Source organism: Equus quagga, chromosome 11 (genome assembly GCF_021613505.1).
Source record: "Equus quagga isolate Etosha38 chromosome 11, UCLA_HA_Equagga_1.0, whole genome shotgun sequence".
NCBI lineage: Eukaryota > Metazoa > Chordata > Mammalia > Perissodactyla > Equidae > Equus > Equus quagga.
Window position 1 is genome coordinate 96576243 of NC_060277.1, and position 20772 is coordinate 96597014.

General features: G+C 42.3%; 2 protein-coding genes across 6 annotated transcripts in view; one reads left to right on the top strand and one right to left on the bottom strand.

Moving 5' to 3' along the window:
• The window catches only part of BRCA1 (BRCA1 DNA repair associated), a 55770-nt gene extending 53117 nt beyond the window's left edge, over positions 1-2653 (bottom strand). For all 3 annotated transcript variants that reach the window (XM_046676722.1, XM_046676721.1, XM_046676719.1), the window contains exons 1-2: positions 2353-2653; positions 1314-1412 (exon numbers count right to left, since the gene is read on the bottom strand). In XM_046676722.1, coding sequence (XP_046532678.1) covers positions 1314-1393 — 80 coding nt within the window. In that variant the 5' untranslated portion in view covers positions 1394-1412; positions 2353-2653. The remainder of the gene's footprint in view (positions 1-1313; positions 1413-2352) is intronic.
• A 389-nt stretch (positions 2654-3042) lies between these two features.
• Positions 3043-20772, top strand: part of NBR1 (NBR1 autophagy cargo receptor) — a 28490-nt gene continuing 10760 nt past the window's right edge. For 2 of the 3 annotated variants that reach the window (XM_046676723.1, XM_046676725.1), the window contains exons 1-13: positions 3388-3533; positions 7865-7975; positions 10830-10892; positions 12318-12336; positions 13148-13170; positions 15763-15957; positions 16526-16603; positions 17094-17308; positions 17811-17978; positions 18267-18476; positions 19190-19349; positions 19443-19733; positions 20423-20572. In XM_046676723.1, coding sequence (XP_046532679.1) covers positions 7874-7975; positions 10830-10892; positions 12318-12336; positions 13148-13170; positions 15763-15957; positions 16526-16603; positions 17094-17308; positions 17811-17978; positions 18267-18476; positions 19190-19349; positions 19443-19733; positions 20423-20572 — 1674 coding nt within the window. In that variant the 5' untranslated portion in view covers positions 3388-3533; positions 7865-7873. Of the gene's footprint in view, positions 3177-3387; positions 3534-7864; positions 7976-10829; positions 10893-12317; positions 12337-13147; positions 13171-15762; positions 15958-16525; positions 16604-17093; positions 17309-17810; positions 17979-18266; positions 18477-19189; positions 19350-19442; positions 19734-20422; positions 20573-20772 lie in introns of those variants that run through there. The other variant, XM_046676724.1, reaches the window with a different exon arrangement.

A 20772-nucleotide genomic window follows, 5' to 3' on the forward strand; every position in this document is an offset into this window, starting at 1 on the left:
TGTGGGAGTAGAGAAAAGGACAAATAAATTATATAGAAGGTCAGATAGTAACAAGAGTTATGGAGAAAAATAAAACAGGAAAGGTAGATAAAAAGTGTGTTGGGGTGGAAGTGTTACAATTTTAAATAGGGTTATCTGGAAATGCCTCTTGGAAAAGGTAGTATTTCAACGAAGATTTGTCAGGGGAAGAACATTCCAGGCAGAGGGAGGAGGAAGCATAAAAGTTCAGAGGCAGCAGAACGTCGCATACCTGAAGAATAGCGAAGAGGCCAGAATGAGCAGAGTAAAGAGAGTAAGAGAGGAGAGATAAGGCAATAATTCTTCTAAACTTCCTTTCCGGCTTTTCACCAAGAGATTCTGAGCTATGGTTTTTAATTGATTTTGTGGATGTAAGATATACCATAGAGATCTAGTGTCTGCTTAGGGTTCATAACCTTTGTTGTGCCATGAACTCCCTTTGGCAGCTAATGAAGCTCATGAACCCCCTTTCCAGAGTAATGATTTTAAATGCATAAAATCAAAAATATGAAATTATATAAGAAACTAATTACAATGAAATACAGTTCTAGCCACAGGCCTCCAAGGGTTAAGAACTCCTGAATACAAGCAAGAGAACTTTCTTGGGTGACGGAAATGTTCTATATCTTGACTGGGTTACACAGATATATATACTTGTCAAAACTCACTGACTTGTACCCTTAAGATCTCTGCATTTCACTGTATGGAAATTATACCTCAATTTAAAAAAACCTTGAATATTCTAGTCCCCTCTTTATTTTATAGAGGAAGAAAACAAAAGGCTCACTCAAAAAGTCAGAGGGACTTGCCAAACGCTTTGATGACTTGCAGTATTCTTATTTAAATATATAGGGTTAGTTTCAGCCAAAGGTTCTCCCAAAGACCTACCCAATCAGAGACACCAATCATTTGTGATTTTATTTTGCCATTGTTAACTATGTCCATTCCAAGTGATCAAGCTGGTTTTAGAGCTTATGAAAAGCCCACGTGCATTTAATTCAAACCAGATCCCTGCCGCATCGTGGAACCAATCAGGACAGTCTGTGGACTAGGAAAGATAGGGGGCTGTGCGTTTTGAGGCGGTAGAGAGCGAAGGGGAGAGGCAGAGTGGAGAAAAGGGAGTAATTTCCTATATTCCTAAAGCTCTTCAGTTAAGAAAAGCAGCAACTTTAATAGTCTAGTCTTAATACACATTATAACTTTTTCTTCTTACTGTGTGATGTCAATTCTATTCATTTGCATAGGATATAACCATATAAAGAATCTCAAATCAATAAACTCTTCTGTTGACTTACCAGATCGGACACTCTAAGATTTTCTGCATAGCATTGAGAACATTTTGTACTTCTTCAACGCGATCCGCAGATACATCCATGTCTTCCTGTTCCAATAAACTTTAACACATAAACTTCAATATACACATAAATAATTCACTTCAAAAGATTTATGAAAACAACAGCTTAGTTCCATTGTCATTTTCAAATAAGAGAAATGTAAGAGTGGAGTGCTTTAGAATTATAGCAACCACAGAACTAACGAAACAAGCTTTATTTTTAAAAATTCCAAAAGTTGTTTTCTGTAATTAAGACCACATAAATTCTGTTTTTTCAAATATAGCCTCCAAGCACTTCCTTTTGGTCTTTTCCTTTCTCCAAGAAAGGAAAAGCCACAGTGGGGTGACTTGATTTGGTGAGTGGTGGCAGCCTCAGATTGCTCCAATTAAAACCAAAATAAACAAAAACAGTGTCAACACCAACCAACGCTCCCCGCCAACCCCCGCCCTTTCCAAGTGTTTCCCACCGGCCTGCACTCATCTCGGGATCCTCCTCAGGCACATCCATGCCAAGAGCATCTGTGACTACTGACGCCCCTCTACTTCCCTCTTGTCCCTTCTCAGGAACGCATATAAATCCAGTTCCTAATGGCTCTCACTCCCACAAAATCCTGTCTCCTCTTCCCAAACCCATTCCTGCTCCCTTTTCTTCCTTGGGGTCCCCTTATCATATACACCAACTTGTCTTTTTATACTATGGTGTCCCCCTCAAGACACATTCCAGTTCCTATCATCAGGATTTCCCCTCGGACACACCCTGGCCCCTCCTCTATCCTCAGTGCCTCCCTGCTCGCGACCCACAATGTGCCCCCCTCCCCAGGATTTCCCTAGACTCAACGTCTTAGACTTCTCAGGTTCCATCCTCCGCCCGCCCTTACCCGACGACAGCCGTCTTGGCTCTCCTTCAGGAGCTCCCTCTCCCCTATTTTCTCAACACTTATTTCCCGTCTGTCCCCCAGAGCGCCCCTTGCGGCCCCCTCCCTTCCCTAGGGCTCTCTCACCTTTACCCAGAGCAAAGCGTCCAGGCTTCCCGGCCTCAGAGGCCCAGCTATCTGAAAAGCCTCCCAAGACCGTCCTCAGTCCAGGAAGCCTCAGCGCGCTCACGCCGCGCAGTCGCAGTTTCAACTTATCCGTAATTCCCGCGCTTTTCTGTTGCCACGGAAACCGGCCGCCACCACTGAACGAGAGCCTCTCAGAATGCGGGATCAAAACACGTTACCGAAGGGCGGGGCAGAAAGAACAGAAAGTCTCTCGGGGCTCCCTATTGGTCATCCTGTCCTCCCCGCGTTACGTAATTAGAAAGAGACGGAAGCAAAAGAATTCTCCCGGAGTTTTCCATTAAGCGCCCACCTCCCTCAAGTTGCGGCTTATTACGTCATAGTGATTGCTGGCCTAGGGTCGGAATCGCTACCTGAGGCCGGAATGTGAGCGCAAGATAGTGCCTAAAACAGTCGCAAGAAGAGGCCCGTTCCCTCACCCTTTCCGCCGCAATGGAAGTCTCCAGTTTAGGTAAATAAAAGGATTGTGGGGGAAAAAACTACGATTTCCAGCATGCATTGCGGATCAAAGGGCCTTCGCCACAGAGCTCCTTGGAAACTGTAGTCATATGGAGAGGAGCTCCCCACACCGGAAGTGGGCACGATTCTCACGGCAACCAAGTTGATAAATTGAAGAGCTTCATGCGCTTGTCCACATCAACAGATATGGATTGGAGTGTAATGTTTTCGTATCTTGAGAGCGGAGAATAGGCTAAAGAACCAACAAGTCCTAGGAAGACTACAATTCCCATCCAGCCCTGGGAGTCTCGGGAAAGTCGTCTTCTAAGGTCAGTGACCTAAGGGAACACAGTGGGCGGCCGATTTACTCGGGAAGGGGAAATCGACACCGGCCCACGGCTGCGCACTCGTGGTTCCGCCCCTCTGCCCCAGTGTTTGTTTTTGTTGTGCGGGTCAGCCTGCTCTTGCCCCGCCCCCGCCAGTGCATCCTCGACCAATTAATGGGGGTGATAGTTTTGAGGGACAAGTAGTAAGAGCCAATCATCTTGGCGGAAACTCAAGACACAGGGGACTAGGCCCTGACTCTGTCCGCCATGATAGATTCACCCCGAAGGGGTAGCAGCAGAGCGGGCAGCGAACGGTCCTAGCACTGGTCTCCGGCGGCGCCCCCCGGGGGCGGGAAGCTGGTAAGGAAGCAGCTGCGGTTACCTAGGGGTGGGGTCACGTCGCCCTCAGAGGGCTTGGGGAAGTTCAACTGAGGGCTCCTACAAAGAAGAAGGGAGACTTTTTCGTGTCTGGGCGCAGCCGATCTTTTCAGTGACCGGTTGAGAGAGCCGTTCATGTTCTTAGGGACCGAGGGGGCGGATACTGCCGGAGGCATGGAGCGTCCGTGGCTCAGAACGGCCGGCTTCTGCTTATGGAAGGCCGAGACTCCTCGGCACAAAGAGGGCCTAGGCAAAGAAAAGGGAAGCGAGTCCTCCGGAGGTGGTTGACACTGTCCTGGGGACATGGAGTGTTAGGAAACGATACCTGGAAGACTAGGATGAAGTCTGCTAGAAAGAAAAAATGACGCTACCCACACAGCCTCACCCCATCCGCCTGCGCTTTTTGAGAACCTCGTAAGGAAGTCTCCTTGGTCAGGGACCTCTCGTATTGGAAAGGCAACGTTTTTCCTTTTTGTCAAACACCCAGCTTTCAGATCACACATTTTAACGCCTGGATAGCTTGTACAGGCCGCTGGTGGAGACAATAAGTAATCAAAGCTCAGGTTCCCAGATCAGCTTCATTAAAGGGACTTTTGATATCCTGAAAAAATCGACATAGAGGAAAAGTTGACTTGTGCTGAGCAAAAGTGAGTAATGACATGAACTTATAATAGTTTCAGTTATGAAAGCTGAAGGCCTAAGCTCTAGCTGCCTGCCTCTACTGGCTTTAAACCCACAGGGACAGATGGCGCTAACCATACTTTGGCGTTTCCACAAGTTCAAGATTAATACTCTTGGTGAAAGAATTTTCACATATAAACCAAACAAAAGTAGGCCATTCTTTATGGAGACCTGGATATGGTCCAGCTAAGCTAGAATCCCCCACTTCCTCTTCTCTCCTCAGCTGACCATGTACTCAATACATTAAACTAATTTCCATTTGTGTAATTTGAGAAAAGAGAAGGAAGATTGGTTTTCTTCTGGACTCTCAAAAGTGTGGAAGTGGGTTTCTCAGAAGTTGAAAAGTGTGAATGTGTTTCAGAATACCCACTTTTGGCAGACTGAATCAGTCACTTCATTTCCATCAGTTTTTGCTCAAGATTCTGGGAAGTTGACAGGAATTCTGTCCAAATTCTAAAGACCTCAAGAATTGAATTCCAAGTGAGTGAATACTCCATCTCAACAGGATTGGTGCTAGAAACTGTTATTATTTTGGTGGTGCACTTGGCTCTAGGTGGAAACAAAGAATGGAAAAAGGGGGACGGATAATTGTCTTTGGATTTAAAAAAATCTGTGATCCTCAGAGAGTTCAAGCTTCTTTTTAACGACAGTCTGTTTTTTTTGTTTCACAGAGCAGTGCATTATACAGTGGAAAAGAGGACTATTTTAGTTTCTAAATACCAATTATAATTTTATATTGAGTGATATTTTCAAAGAACTTGCACGCACTTTTTTAAAAAATTTTTTGGTGAGGAAGATTAGATTGGCCCTGAGCTAACATCTGTTGCCAGTCCTCCTCTATTTTGTATGTGGGATGCTGCCACAGCATGGCGTGATGAGGGCTGGACTTGCACACACATTGTTATTTGATCCTTATGATAACATTGTGATGTAGGCAAAGCAGAGAGATTAGACCTGTTTTACAGATTAAGAAACTGAAGCTCAGAGGTTGAATGACTTGCTCACAGTTAAATGGCTAGTAATGTGCCAGAGCTGTGTCTGGAACCCAACTCTTCTAAACTCTTGTGCTCCTTCCCCCATTAAACTCTAAACTCCTCGGGGGTTTTTTTCCAACTTGTGGTTTTACTGATTCTATTGTTTTTGTTTTTGTTTGAGGAAGATTAGCCCTGAGCTAACATCTGCTGCCAATCCTCCTCTTTTTGCTGAGGAAGACTGGCCCTGAGCTAACATCCGTGCCCATCTTTTTCTACTTTATATATGGGACACCTACCACAGTGTGGCGTGCCAAGCAGTGCCATGTCCGCACCGGGATCTGAACCGCAAACCCAGGGCCACAGAAGGGAGCGTGTGAATTTAACTGCTGCGCCACCGGGCCGGCCCCTAAACTCCTCGGATTTAATCTTGTTCATCTCCTGTCTCCTGTGCCTGAGAGCAGAGCAGAATGTGGCTATTTGTAGATGCTTATTAAAGATTTGTTGATGGATATATTTAAAAGCTGACCTTTTTCATCACAACTTATGTTTAAATTTAAACAAAATATTTTTTCATAAAGTCAGAGAAACCAGCTTAACCCATTGGTAAACAAAATCCTTAATTAAAAACAACTAACTGACCAGAATGGACGTTCAGTTAAGGAATTGTTAACTTCTTAGGCATGATAATGGTATCATGGTTATGTTTTCTAAAATTTTACCTTTTAAAGGTACAGACTCAATTTTATGGATGAAATGATGGCCGTCTGTTTTGATAATCCAGTAGGGAAGGAGTTTTGCTGTAGCAAGATTAGTCCTGAGTTGATGATAATTGTGGAAGATAGTTGATGGGTCCATCCATAGGAGTTCGTTGTATATGAACCTCTCAATCTCTCTTTTGTGTAAGTTTAGCTTTTCCCATAATAATGTTTTTAATTAGATTACTGTAGTTCAATTAAAACATTAATTGACTACGGTCAATCCATATGGGGGGCTTTGGGGGATGCAGGGGTATGGATGAAATGAGGGTAGCCTTGAGTTGATTGTTGTAGTTAGATGTTCATTACTGTCCACTTTTGTGTATGAAATTCTCCCTAAAAGAAAAAAGACTACAGAAAAAAACACATAAACTTGGATGAAGGATGTTGAATGCTACCCCTGTGTAGTTTCTTGGCTAGTGTTTCCACCTGTAAATTGTTAAAATTGATCTAGTAGAGAACCTGGGTTGCTCAATTTCAGAAAAGGCTGCTTTTCTAAGAAAAATATGGAATGTTGCTTTCAGGTTATAAGAATGTCCCTGAGGGGGCTGGCCCCTGGTGGAATGGCTCAAGTTCCACATGTGGCCCAGAGTTCGGATCCTGGGTGCGGACCTATACCATTCATCAGCCATGCTGTGGAGGCATCTGACATACAAAAAAGTAGAGGAAGCTTGGCACAGATGTTAGCTCACATCTTCCTCAAGCACAAAAAGAGGAGGATTGGCAACGAATGTTAGCTCAGGGTGCATCTTCCTCATAGGAAAAAAAAATGCCCCTGAAGGTAGAAAGCTAATGTGTCTTGTTCATCTTGGTATCCTGCTATTAGCAGATATTCAGTAGGTATCTGTTTGATTAACTAATCATTATAAAGTTCCATAAAATCCTAAAGGGTTTTATAAATGTTAGATGATTTCTGTGGGTGTGGTGAAAATTTACATTCTCTCAGCAAACATTAACAAATTCCTTTTACTTTTTTATTTTTCCTCCTTCTACCTAAAGCCCCCCAGTACATAGTTGTATATTTTAGTTGTGGGTCCTTCTAGCTGTGGCATGTGGGACGCTGCCTCAGCATGGCTTGATGAATGGTGCAAGGTCCCCACCAAGGATCCAAACCGGTGAAACCTTAGGCTGCCAAAACAGAGTGCACAAACTTAACCACTCCACCACAGAGCCAGCCCCTACAGATTTGTTTTAACTGCCCATTAGATTATAAATAGCAGAAGAGCAGGGACATTATCTTCTCATTCATTGCTGTGTCCTCCTAACCTAGCCCATAATAGGTCCTCACAAATATTTGTTGATTGAATGTTAATGCAATTTTTTTTTAAAGATTCTATTTTTCCTTTTTCTCCCCAAAGTCCCCCTGTACATAGTTGTGTGTTTTTAGTTGTGCGTCCTTCTAGTTGTGGCATGTGGGATGCTGCCTCAGCATGGCTTGATGAGCAGTGCCATGTCCACGCCCAGGATTCGAACTGGTGAAACCCTGGGCCGCCAAAGCGAAGAGCTTGAACTTAACCACTTGGCCACGGGGCCAGTCCCAGCAATTTTTTTTAAATTATTCCTTTTAATATTTCCAATTTTCTGTTTCATTTTATTTTATTTTAATTTTTTTGAGGAAGATTAGCCCTGAGCTAACTACTGCCAATCCTCCTCTTTTTGCTGAGGAAGACTGGCCCTGAGCTGCCCATCTTCCTTCACTTCATATGTGGGATGCCTACCATAGCATGGCTTTGGCCAAGTGGTGCCGTGTCCACACCCAAGATCCGAACCGGCGAACCCCAGGCTGCCAAGAAGCGGAACTGGTGAACTTAACCTCTGCACTACCAGGCCGGCCCCTGTTTATGCAATTTATAGAACCGTTTCTGATGTGTTTTCTCTCTCTCACCCATCCTCTCAACTCTAGCCCCGCAGGATGGAACCACAGGTTACTCTAAATGTGACTTTTAAAAATGAACCTCAAAGCTTTCTGGTTTCTCATCCAGAAAATACAACTTGGGCTGATGTCGAAGCTATGGTGAGTGTTACTTTGTTTTGTTTCTCCATCTTTCAAGCATATTTTTTCCAAAGGTAGCTATTTTTTAGCAGTGTTGTTTCATAGCAGTAAAATCTGTCATATTTACTGTTTCTGGGTCTTTTGGAAAATTACTATTTTTTTATTTTTTGCTGAGGAAGATTTGCTCTGAGCTAACATCTCTGCCGGTCTTCCTCTATTTTTTTGTGTGTGGGATGCCTCCACAGTGTGGCTTGTGAGTGGAGTAGGTCTGTACCTGGGATCCAAACCAGCAAACCTGGGCCTCCAAAGTGGAGCATGCAGAACTTTAGCCACTCATCCGTGGGGCCGGGCCCTGGAAAATTATTTTTGGCAAGGGTTCAGTATTCATATAGGAGATGTGCCCTGGTAAAGGGAACAAACAAATAAATTCCTTTTGAAGAGTTTAGAAAAGTGAATTCATTTTTTTAGGTGAGATAGGACTTAGAAAACCTGTTAATTTTAGAAACAGTCTGAGGAATGAATTGGTGTGGGCCCCACCCTAACCAGGCCCCAGGGGAATGTTCTCTTGCCTGAGAGCAGGTACGTTGCTGTGGTTTGTGAACCACCAAGGATATAACTTGTGTTTTGCAAGAGCTGATTGATTGCTTTTATTGCTAGGTCAGAGGTTAAGTATCTCAGAGTTGGAAAAAAAAGAACCCCAGGTGCTTAGACAGCAGCTCATCCGTTCCTTTTTGTCGTTGTTGCTAATGCTTTTCCTCCTCTTGGTTTGCCCTTTGTACTTTTTTGGTTTTGTTTGGTTTGCAGTAGTGAATGTTTTACTTGCTGTGTGACTGTCTAGCTAGCAAAACCCTTTGGTAAAAATCTACTTTTACCTCATTGATAAAAACCTACTTTTATCTGATTATGTGTTATGGTAACTATAAAGGAAAAGAAATGGCATAGAGACCTCAAAAGATGATCTGATATAGTCCTGTCTTCCAGCAAATCTTTCTTTATACTGTCGTAGACAGATGGTTATCCAGAAAGTTGCGTCTTTCTTGTCAAATGATCTGAAAATCAATCACAGTTATCTTTCTTTTCCTAGGAGTTAAATGAGCTGACAGCTTGTCTTTTTTCTTTATTGTAAATTTTAAATTATAAATGTGTAATACACACTCATTATAAGAAGTGAAACAGTCCAAAAATATATTAAAAAATATTAATATCCCTCTACTCCTGCCTCCCTCCATCCACTATTCCCACCTCTTGAGGGTAACCCATGTTAACAGCCCTGTATGTACTTACTCACATTTTCCATGTTCATACAGATATCATATTATAAACGTTATTCTGCAGCTTGCTTTTTTAACCCAACAGTATATTATAGGTGTAATTCTCACTGGATAGATAAGGATCCAAGCCTTTTTTTTTTTTTTTTAAAGATTGGCACCTGAGCTAACATTTGTTGCCAGTCTTCTTTTTTTTCCTCTTCTCCTCTCCAAAGCCTCCCAGTACATAGTTGTGTATTCTAGTTATAGGTCCTTCTGGTTGTGCTATGTGAAACATCACCGCAGCATGGCTTGATGAGCGGTGCCATGTCCGCACCCAGGATCCGAACCCGCAAGACCCTGGGCCGCCTAATTGGAGAGCGCAAACTTAACCGCTCGGCCACGGCCACGGGGCCAGCCCCAGGCTCATTCTTTTTAAAGCTATAGATTTTCTACAGTATTATTGGTATTGTTGTACCATAATTTAATCATCTCCTATTAAAAGATTGTTTCTAGTTTTATTTTAATTGAGACGTAGTTGACATATAACATATTAGTTTCAGGTGTACAACATAATGATTCTGTATTTGCTTATGTTGTGAAATGATCACCACAATAAGTCTAGTTAACATCCATCAGCACATAGTTACAATTTTTTTTCTTTCTTATGATGAGAACTTTTGAGATCCACTCTCTTAGCAGCTTTCAAATATACAGTACAGTATTATTAAATATAGTCACCATGTTGTACGTTACATCCCTAGGACTTACTTATTTTATAACTTTGTACCTTTTGAACACCTTCACCCATTCCACCCAGCTTCTGACCCCTGCCTCTGGCAACCATCAATGTGTTCTCTGTATCCTGAGTTCATTGTTTGTTGGTTTGTTTTTAAGATTCCACATGTAAGTGAGATCATACAGTATTTATCTTTCTCTGATTTATTTCATTTCACTTAACATAATGCCCTCAAGGTCAAAAGAGGGTTTTTTTACCATTATAAAATACTACAGGAGATATCTCTTTGTATATATAACTTATGATGCACTGTTCTATAGATAAAGTTTCTCAAAGAGAGATTAATGAGTCACAAGGCATGTGATTTTAAATTTTAATAGATACTGCCAGGTGCTTTGCAGAGCACTTGTAGCACCTCACAGAAATATATGACAGTGCCCTGAATTTTTAACAACATAGGATGTTATGGCTTTAAAATGTTTTTGCCGTTCTGTTGAGATGACATGTCATTGCTTTAATTTGCATTGGTCTGACTACCATTAAGGTTGAACATCTTTTCATATATTTGTTAGACGTATCTGATTTCTTCTTCTATGAAATTTCTTTACATTTTTGCCCACTTTGACCTGGGTTGTTAAGCTTATGATTAGTAGTTTTGCAGATGCTCTTTGTGTATTGCAGATATTAACCCTTCATCTGTTATGAGTTGCAAATATTTTTCCCAGTCTATCTTTTGACTTTGTTTATGGTGGGCTTTTCCTGTTACCATATAAAATGCTTAATTTTTATGTAGTGAAATAGTCTCTTCCTTTCTTTTATGACTTCTGGGTTTCTGTTACACCTGCCTGTTTGATATCTTGATCTTATAATGTGTACATTTCATTTGCAGGTAAAAGTTTTATTTGATCTGAACACTATTCAAATAAAATACCTGGATGAGGAAAATGAAGAGGTAAAGTATATTATGATACCCATAGCCAGGTATCCCATATAGGGATCTTATTTCTCAAGAGCAATGTAGGCCTTGAAAAGTTCAGAGTAGTGTTTCTCTCATGAGGAAGACTAGCCCTGAGCTAACATCTGCTGCCAGTCTTCCTCTGTTTTGCTGAGGAAGACTGGCCCTGAGCTAACATCTGTGCCCATCTTCCTCTACTTTATATGTGGTACGCCCACCACAGCATGGCTTGCCAAGCCGTGCCATGTCCGCACCCGGGATCCAAACTGGCGAATCCCAGGCTGCCGAAGCAGAACGTGCAAACTTAACTGCTGCGCTACCGGGCCAGCCCCTGAAAGATAACTTCTAAAACTATATAGTGATCTTCTTTTTCTTTTATATAGGATTATCTGACTATTTAAGTTTTTAATTTTTTTTTAAGATTTTATTTTTCCTTTTTCTCCCCAAAGCCCCCCAGTACATAGTTGCATATATATTTTAGTTGTGAGTCCTTCTAGCTGTGGTACATGGGACGTTGCCTCAGCATGGCTTGATGAGCAGTGCCATGACCATGCCCAGGATTTGACCCAGCGAAACCCTGGGCTGCCGAAACGGAGCGTGTGAACCTAACCATTCAGCCATGGGGCCGGCCCCCTAATTCTTTTTTTTAAATCATCCCTTTCGCCCTGGTCTCTTCCCCCTTCCTCTCTGGTGACCACCAATCCAGTCTTTCTATGTCATTGTTTGTTGTTTTTATCTTCTACTTATGAGTGAGATCATATAGTATTCGACTTTTCCCCTCTAACTTATTTCATGTAGCAAAATACCCTCAAGGTCCATCCATGTTGTCACAAATGGACGGATTTCATCATTTCCTATGGCTGAATAGTATTCCATTGTGTATATATACCACATCTTGTTTATCCGTTCGTCCCTTGATGGGCACCTAGGTTGCTTCCATATAGAGTGATCTTTAGTTCAAATATATCACAAGCTGCCATTTAGTTTATAATAAAAATAATAATGGCAAACCTTTATTGGGTGGTTACAGTGTGTCAGACTAACAACAATACTATGTGTTAAGTACATTATTATCATCTGTTTTACCCACGAGGAAACTGAGGCACAGAGAGGTTAAGTAACTTCCCCAAAGGCACAAAAGCTTAGAAGTAGTAGAGTAGTGGTTCAGTCCATACCCTCTGGCTCCTGAGCCCACGCTCCTAACCACTTATTATGCTGCCTCTTCATGTACCTGAAATAAAGGAGGCTGTAGTAGTTAAGCAATAAAATTCCTTAATTATTATTCATAACTAGTTTATGATACTGGAAAAGCTGAACCCATGACCTGAGATTTTGCGTCTGTCCTGTGAGGCTGGTCCTAGTAACAGAAATGCTCAATTGCTGAGAGGTTTATAATTCACTGTTGCTTTTTTCCTTTTCTAGGTATCCATCAACAGTCAAGGTAAGTCCTGAGAGAACCTATTCAGCTTTATTTGAAAACCTTACTCTATTCATGGGTGTATGCATTTCCATTTACTCAACTCTTGTTGCGATATTCATTTTAGAATAGAATTTGGTATACAATAAATTGACGTTGCACTCACTCATCCATGGACCTTAGTTACATAGCACGTTTTTATTTTATAGCAGTTTTTTGTATATAGGTTGGTGCCTTTCATTGGACCCTAAGGACAGCTTTAATGGGAGGTTCTCTTATGTTTAAGGCTAATCATCTGAAAATATGCCTCCCAGTTCAAGACATATAACTTGTTCTCCTGGTGGTTGCATTTGTCCCTGAACTGTTATGTATGTTAATGTCAACTTATAAACAGGTGGTATTCCAGGAGCTTATTTGTAAGATGGTTGGTTGTTCAGAGCTTGGAGTGCATTTTCCTGCAGGAACAATGTTATATTTGAAGGTTAGGTTCCCAGGCTAGCCCCTAAAAGCTTATGTTAACCAGCTGAAATGACAGTGTTATCACTATCCATGATCTCCCTTGAGTACTGAGCTTTGCTAAGCCTAGCATGAGGGGCTGGGTTGAGGTTTCATAACTAGAAGGCTCCAGTAGCACAGAGAGAGGGTTTAACGGGGAGAATTAATCTGTAAATAGCTTCTGTCTGCAGTGGGATGAGAAGGGAGTTTGTCAGCAGATAGGCTGTTGATGTATAAAGATTGTGAACTACGAATTCTTAAAAATAATGATTGACTGTATTTAATAGAATCTTTTGGGCTGGTGAAGAAATATCACAGTGTGTATTTTTTGTCGTTTTAGGAGAGTATGAAGAAGCGCTTAAGGTAATGTTTATTTCATCTTACTTTCAAATAATTTTTAAAATATTTATTGACTAAAACTTGAACCTGAATTGCATTAGCCATGGGGAGAAAGTAATGAGTATAAACACAGCAAAACCTATTTCTAGGGAGATCTTGATGAGTTGGGCATACCACTCAGCAAAAGGCAGCTCCTAATATAAAGAAAGGTTCTTTCCAGTTATTGTCCCATCTCATTGCTAGTCTTGGTGCCATCATCCTAGCATTTAAAAATACAAAGAACTCTCTGGAATGATGCTTCCTGGTTTACATTTTTCATCTCCTTCCTTTACCTTATTCCCCTATAGAATGTTACAGTACAGTATGGGAGAATTTTAAGTGTAAACCATCCAGTTACAAACCATCTCTTGTTTGTCAGTGATGAATTAGAGCATTCCTTGAGGCCACTTCTTTAACGTGTACCAAACTATCCTTTCATTACCACTTTTGTTATTAAAATTTTTCTTTAAAGTTTGACTATCCTTTATGAACTTCTAGTCCAAGACTAAGTTATTTTCCATGATCACTTTTGGTCTAGGGAAGGAAAGGCAAGATTTTTTAAATCACAAGCTGGATTTACTGTTTTTGGTTTCTGATCAAAATTGTTGTTCTGGGTGCCACTTGTTTCAGCAGTTTAGCCAGTGTCATCTTGGTTTTTGCTCAGAAATCCTTGTTTACCAGCTAGTCTCTTGATTTTGGACATTCAGGCCCTTTCCTGGTTTCTTTTAGTGAGATGCCCTTCTCTGTTAATAATTTCTCATGCTTCGTAATTTCCCTCTGCTCCAGTTTTCATGTGGTCTCCTGTTTCCTCTTTGCTTTTATGCTGTTCTAACATGCTGTCCCCCCCACACCCCTTCACCCTTGTCCAACTCAGTGCCTTTTCGCTTTCCCTGTTCTCCCAAAGCTACAGTAATTTCACTGAAAAAGTCTTCTAAGATCTTCAGAATTCTTCTGCCTTTCCTACAGCCTCTATTAGTTTACCTATTCAGTCAGAAATCTCGGGCCTCAGGAGCCTAGAGTTTCAAGTCTATCTTGCCCCAGGAAGCAAGGCTTTTTATACATTCTTTAATGTAGTACCATATAATACTTAAGATTCCGTGTTTACGTTTTGACACATTTTATTATAGCCATTTCATGAGCAATTTTCTCCACAGACTCTACCAAACATTTTATGAAAAGCTTCTTGGTTTGTGGTCTCCAATAGGGATTGGCAAACTATAGCCAGTGGGCTGGCCATATGTTTTTATGAATAAAGTTTTATTGGAACACAGCCACACCCATTCATTACTGTTGTCTGTGGCTGTTTTTGTGCTACAACAGCAGAGTTGAGTAGTTGTGACAGAAACTGTATGGCCTGCAAGCCTAAAATATTCTGTGACCCTTTAAGAAAGTTTGCTGATCCCTAATCTAAAATAATAGGCTTCAGACTTTTTGGTCATGGAACGCTATTTTTAAATGGAATTTTAAGAAGTCTAATATGGGGCTGGCCCAGTGGCATGGCAGTTAAGTTCGCACATTCCACTTCAGTGGCCTGGGGTTCACTGGTTCAGATTCCGGGTGTGGACATGGCACCACTTGGCAAGCCATGCTGTGGTAGGCGTCCCACACGTAAAGTGGAGGAAGATGGGCACAGATGTTAGCTCAGGGCTATCTTCCTCAAAAAAAAAAAAAAAGCCTAATATGTAAAAATAGATGAAAGGAAAACAGTTCTTGTCACTGGGTGACAAGGAGGGTAGCTAGAACCTCATGGACTTGACCCCTAATCTCTTCTTGGACACTGGCGTTCCTTTGTGGAACCTCAAATGCCCCTTGAAGTAGAGTTTTTTGTTTTTGTTTTTTTAAGATTTTATTTATTTATTTTATTTTTTATTTTTCCTTCTATCCAAAGCCCTCCAGTACATAGTTGTGTATTTTAGTTGTGATCCTTCTAGTTGTGGCATGTGGGATGCTGCCTCAGCGTGGCTTGATGAACAGTGCCCTGTCCACACCCAGGATCCAAACCGGTGAAACCCTGGGCCGCTGAAGTGGAGTGTGCGAACCTAACCACTCAGCCATGGGGCCAGCCCCTGAAGTAGACTTTTCTAAATAGAATTTTTAAGAAGATGCTCTTCAGAAAGAGGTGACCACTTAGGAGGCATCTTTCCAAAATACTATTCTTAGTGGAAAAGTAAACGCTTAAGTATAGGACATAGCTTTAGGTTTCTTGGGTTCTGGTAGTCTGGGATTAACTTTTTCTGAAAAATTGAAATCAGAATCCATAAGTGGAATCCTACATAAAAAACAGTTAAACAGAAAAGTGGTAACCCAGTTAATGAAAACATCTCACCTAGTAAAGTGCTACACTAAAATCCTCCTTTCCCCGATTTTAATAAAACCATTCCTAGTTAATATTCTTGGCAAAGAAACAGCAGGTTGAGTATTAACGTGGTATATGTTGTTTGATTTAATAAAATAAACATAAATTCTGATATTTTCCAGCATAATTCACCACACCTCTTCTGTTTAGGTGTCTTTGAAATTTCATTTGGGAAAGGAGAGTCACACAGTATGTTTTTATTTCATAATACATGCTCTCAGATGGCACTTAAGCAGGGGAACCAACTGCAGATGCAAGTTCATGAAGGCTGCGGCGTTGATGATGAAGCCTCGCCCCCAGTTGTAGCAGAACAACGACCAGTTGTGAGGGCAGGGAAGAAGCCACTTGCACATTATTCTTCACTCGTACGAGTCTTGGGATCAGACATGAAGACCCCAGAGGAGCCTACAGCACAAGTATGAAGGGAATGGCCCTGTCTCTACATTTTTTCTAACCTTATGTCTCATTGTCTGTGGTCTGAGATTTGAGTATTCATCAAAGATTTGGGAGTTGTTATCTGGCGTTTTGAACTGGTAACTTAACTGTGGTTACTTTTGGAGAGGGGACAAAAAGGCTGACATAGAGACTTTGTTTTCCTTTTATACTCATTCATACTTTTTTTTGAGGAGGAGGATTAGCCCTGAACTTACATCTGCTGTCAATCCTCCTCTTTTTGCTGAGGAAGACTGGCCCTGAGCTAACATCCATGCCCATCTTCCTCTACTTTATATGTGGGACGCCTACCACAGCATGGCTTGCCAAGCAGTGCCATGTCCACACCCAGGATCTGAACCAGTGAACCCCGGGCCGCCAAAGCGGAACGTGCGCACTTAACTGCTGCACCACCGGGCAGGCCCCCCCCCCATTTTTTTTTTAACCATGTATTTATATTATTTGACAAAAGGACCCTCTAATATGTTTCAGGAAAATTATTTTAAATAGAAAAAGCATAACCTTCAAGACCTTGGTTGTATTCTCTTGCAGCAGTGTCCACTTGCTCCATGTGATGCAGACCAACCTCAAGACAAGCCCCCAGACTGGTTCACCAGCTACCTGGAGACAGTGAGTATTCTCTGTGGCTTGGGTTATAGCAGCACTGTTAGCCCAGGTGGAATGTGGAAGAAATAGAAAGCTGCACCTGGATGGCTGCTGTCTCTGGTGTAGGTAACTGAAGAGTGGCAGCTAATAATTTCCAAATTAGAGCAGTTCTAGTCAAGGAAGTTCCTGACTTTTGCAATGATGTACCAGTAAAAGAGGGAGTTTAATTCTAAGGATGTAAGGGAAAGGGACAAATCTCTCTGCTTGAGAAGGAAAAAGTTAGAAATTTACTCCTCAAAAGGATTTCTTGTTATTTTCTTTGAACCAGTTTAGCTGTGGAAGGAATAGACCTTCCTTCGCCGCGTTTCTGTCCATTTGTTCAGTAGCTGTCAGCTGTTTATTACGTTCTTCTGTTGTACCAGAGACTGTGAGGCTTCAGCTCTATTTGATATCTTTGTGCCTTTTCCAGTAGTGGAGCTCAGGGGGTTTTTTCCTCTTTTCCTCTCCATTCTAGTTCAGAGAGCAAGTGGTTAAAGAAACAGTGGAAAAGCTTGAACAGAAATTACATGAGAAGCTTGTCCTCCAGAACCCATCCTTGGGCTCCTGTCCCTCAGAAGTCTCAATGCCTACTTCAGAGGAAATGCTGTTTTTGCCAGAAAACCAGTTCAACTGGCATATTGCTTGTAGCAGCTGCCAAAGGAGGCTCGTTGGTGTGCGCTACCAGTGCAGGTAAGCAGTAGCGTGGGAATGAAGAGCTGTTCGTAGACCTTAGAGCAGGCCTTCTTGGCATTCTGGGTAGGTAAAGGGAAAGTGGGTGTTCTCTGTCTCCGAGCATCAGACATAGCAGCTCTGGATTGGAAACAAGCCGCTCTTAACTCACAAGAAAAAATTACTATTTGATGGATAACTATTCAGATTGTTGTGTTCATGTATACGTTTGAATTAACAGAGCCAGACAAAATTATGTTTCCTAAAATAAAATTAGATCACCAAGGATTGTCTCCATGTTGTTCCACATGCTTTCATGTCTTGCCTCCTCCCATATTGCCCTTTGAAATAGACATAGGTTAAGTGTTATTATCCTCATCTTATTAATGAGGAAAATTGAGACGTGGCATGGTCGGGTGCCTTGTTCAGGTTACCACCTAGCTGGTAATAGAGCAAATAGGGAAGTCTGCTCTCATATCTCCCTACCTCAGGTACTCCCACTGTGCCATTCTTTTCCCCATAGCCTATGCCCATCCTACAATATCTGTGAAGATTGTGAATCGGGGCCATATGCCCATGACTCCAACCATGTCCTGCTGAAGTTGCGGAGACCTGTCGCAGGTTCCTCTGAACCGTTTTGTCACTCAAGGTTCTCTACTCCTCGTCTTCCTGCTGCTCTGGAACAAGCCAGGTAAAAGCACGTATACATGGGATGCTTGTTCTCTGGTTGGCTTCTTGGTTCTCATGACAGGGTGTGAATCACAAAAGTGCAAAGCCTCTTTAGTTCCTGCTCATTCCGCTTAACGTGCAATGATGAGGACAGTAATCCAAAGCTGATGAAGTAGAAGTGAGAACTATAGAAAGAAGTTAAGAAGCTAAACTAGAGGCTAACACTGATGGAGACTACAGGTGGCTCAAAATAGCTTCTAGATTTGTTTGTAAGGCTAATTTTTTAAGACTTTGATTTGTTATCTCACAGGCTCCAGAAACAGGTTGACAAGAACTTTCTTAAAGCAGAAAAGCAAAGGTTGCGAGCTGAGAAGAAACAACGTAAAGCAGAGGTCAAGGAACTTAAAAAGCAGCTTAAACTCCATAGGAAGATTCATCTGTGGAATTCGATCCATGGACTCCAGAGCCCCAAGTCTCCTTTGGGTCGACCTGAGAGCCTGCTGCAGTCTAACACCCTAATGTAAGCCCAGGGCCAGGGTGGGAGCCAAGCCCTCAAAACCTGGAACTTCATCCTGTCCTATTGATTGGCAGCTGCTAACACTCACACTTCCCATTCTGTGATCCTAGTGTTTTGTTTGTTCGTTTGTTTCTCTTTTTTTCACTGAGGAAGATTCGCCCTAAGCTAACATCCACTGCCAATCTTCCTCTTTTGGTATGTGAGCTGCCGCCACAGCATGGCCACTGACAGATAAGTGATGTGGGTCGGTGCCCAGGAACCAAACCTGGGCCACCGAAGTGGAGCATGCCGAACTTAACCACTAGGCCACTGTGGCTGGCCCTGATCCAAGTGTTCTTAAAGAGTGTTTGGTAGTTACTTCTGACCCTTGCTTTGTTGCCTTCTTCAGAAAGATGGAAACCAGTCAAGTTCAGAACTGGGTGGTATGAGCTCTCTTCACTTGAGTCAGTCTGGATTTGAAGCAAAAAGAGCAGATGTTTTAAGAGCCTGACTCCCAAGTTGTTTTATTTATGGACTCTTTTAGTTATCCTCCATAATGGCTTTTTAGCTCAGGAGTCAGATCTGTCCTCTGTTTTTACAAAATGTTTATTAGTAGTGTTTTTAAGGCAAATGCATTAGTACATCCTCAGGAGTCCCAATCAGTCTTCAAACCACAGTGTTGGATATTCAGAAGCCATTACACCCAACAGCAAGTAAGTATCTGAATTTCTGTTCAGGCTCCCTTTGCAGCCCTGTGCCACAGTTATGCCAACCCTCAGTGCAGCATTTGTGGATGAGAATTTGCCTGATGGGACTCACCTTCAGCCAGGAACCAAGTTTATCAAACACTGGAGGATGAAAAATACAGGAAATGTAAAGTGGAGTGCAGACACAAAGGTACTTTTTCCCACAAACTGTAAAGATGAAGTGATTTGAAGTGGCAGAGTGCTCAGCTGACAACTTACTTTCTCTTGTCACTGTTCTTTTCAGCTCAAGTTCATGTGGGGAAACCTGACTTTGGCTTCTGCAGAAAAGAAGGATGTTTTGGTTCCCTGCCTAAAGGCCGGCCATGTGGGAGTTGTGTCTGTGGAGTTCATTGCCCCAGCCTTGGAAGGAACATACACTTCCCACTGGCGTCTTTCTCACAAAGGCCAACAGTTTGGGCCTCGGGTCTGGTGCAGCATCATAGTGGATCCTTTCCCCTCTACAGAGAGCCCTGATAACATTGAAAAGGGTGCGATCAGCTCAAGCAAAGCTGATGATCTCACCTGCCAGCAAGAGGTGAGCATTGGAAAGGGTGACTGAAACTAAGAGAGTCCACTCACAGCTGATCATCCTCCCAGAAATTCTCCCAGAAATCTGGAAAGTCTTGCTTCTCCCCCCCAACACATCGATAGGCTGATATGGGGCCTAGTGCTTAAGGGCTGGTTTGCGTGTCCTTAGCATCTTGGTGTAAGCGTCCCTGAATGCTTTTATATCTCTCTGGGATGATGACCAGCCCCTTTGCTACACGAGGGAAAGCAGGGTGGCCTGGCCTGGCCTGTGGAACTGCTGGACTAATGGCCTTGCTTCTCAACATTCATGTCCCCTGTATATCTCTTATGTGTGTTCCCTAAATACTAATGAAGTCTTGCCCTGGTTGTTACTTGCTGCACACTTTTTTTAGTCAACTTCCCTGTATTAGTGAGGCGCTTTTTTAGAATGTTGACTGCTTACCCAATGTTAATGTCCTGGTTTTGACTTTTATTACTGTGGTAATCTAAGTTGTTGTTAGAGGAAGCTAGGCGAAGGGGGTAATGGGAACTCTACCATTTTCGCAACTTTTCTGTAAGTCTAAAATTATATCAAAACCAAAAGTTTTAAAATATGTAACGGTGCAGCAATGTTTTTGTTCTATGGGAGGCAGTTGTCAGCTTGCCTTTGAGTTCTGTTGAGGGCTTAAAATTTGTCCCAATGGTTTGTCTCTACAGGAAGCTCTTCTTCTGGCTAAAGAAGAAATTCAGCGTGGTGAAGCAACTGAGCCGACCGAAGGGACAGAAACTGGCATCCCACAGAAGACAAAACATGTTGCCAGCGAGAGGGAGCTCTACATCCCATGCGTGGACCTTCTCACTGCCCAGGTGGGAAATCGAGCACTTAGAGGGGCAGGGCACAGAGAACGTTGGGAAGAGTTCTTACCTTATTGAAGAGAAAGTGGTGTAGACATCGGTGTTGCCTAGGAAGTTAGAGAAATGCTCACTTTTAAACCAGTCAGATGCATTTAAAGGCCAGGAGATCATCTGTGGAAGCAAGTTTCTAAACTAAATGTTTCCTCATTGAA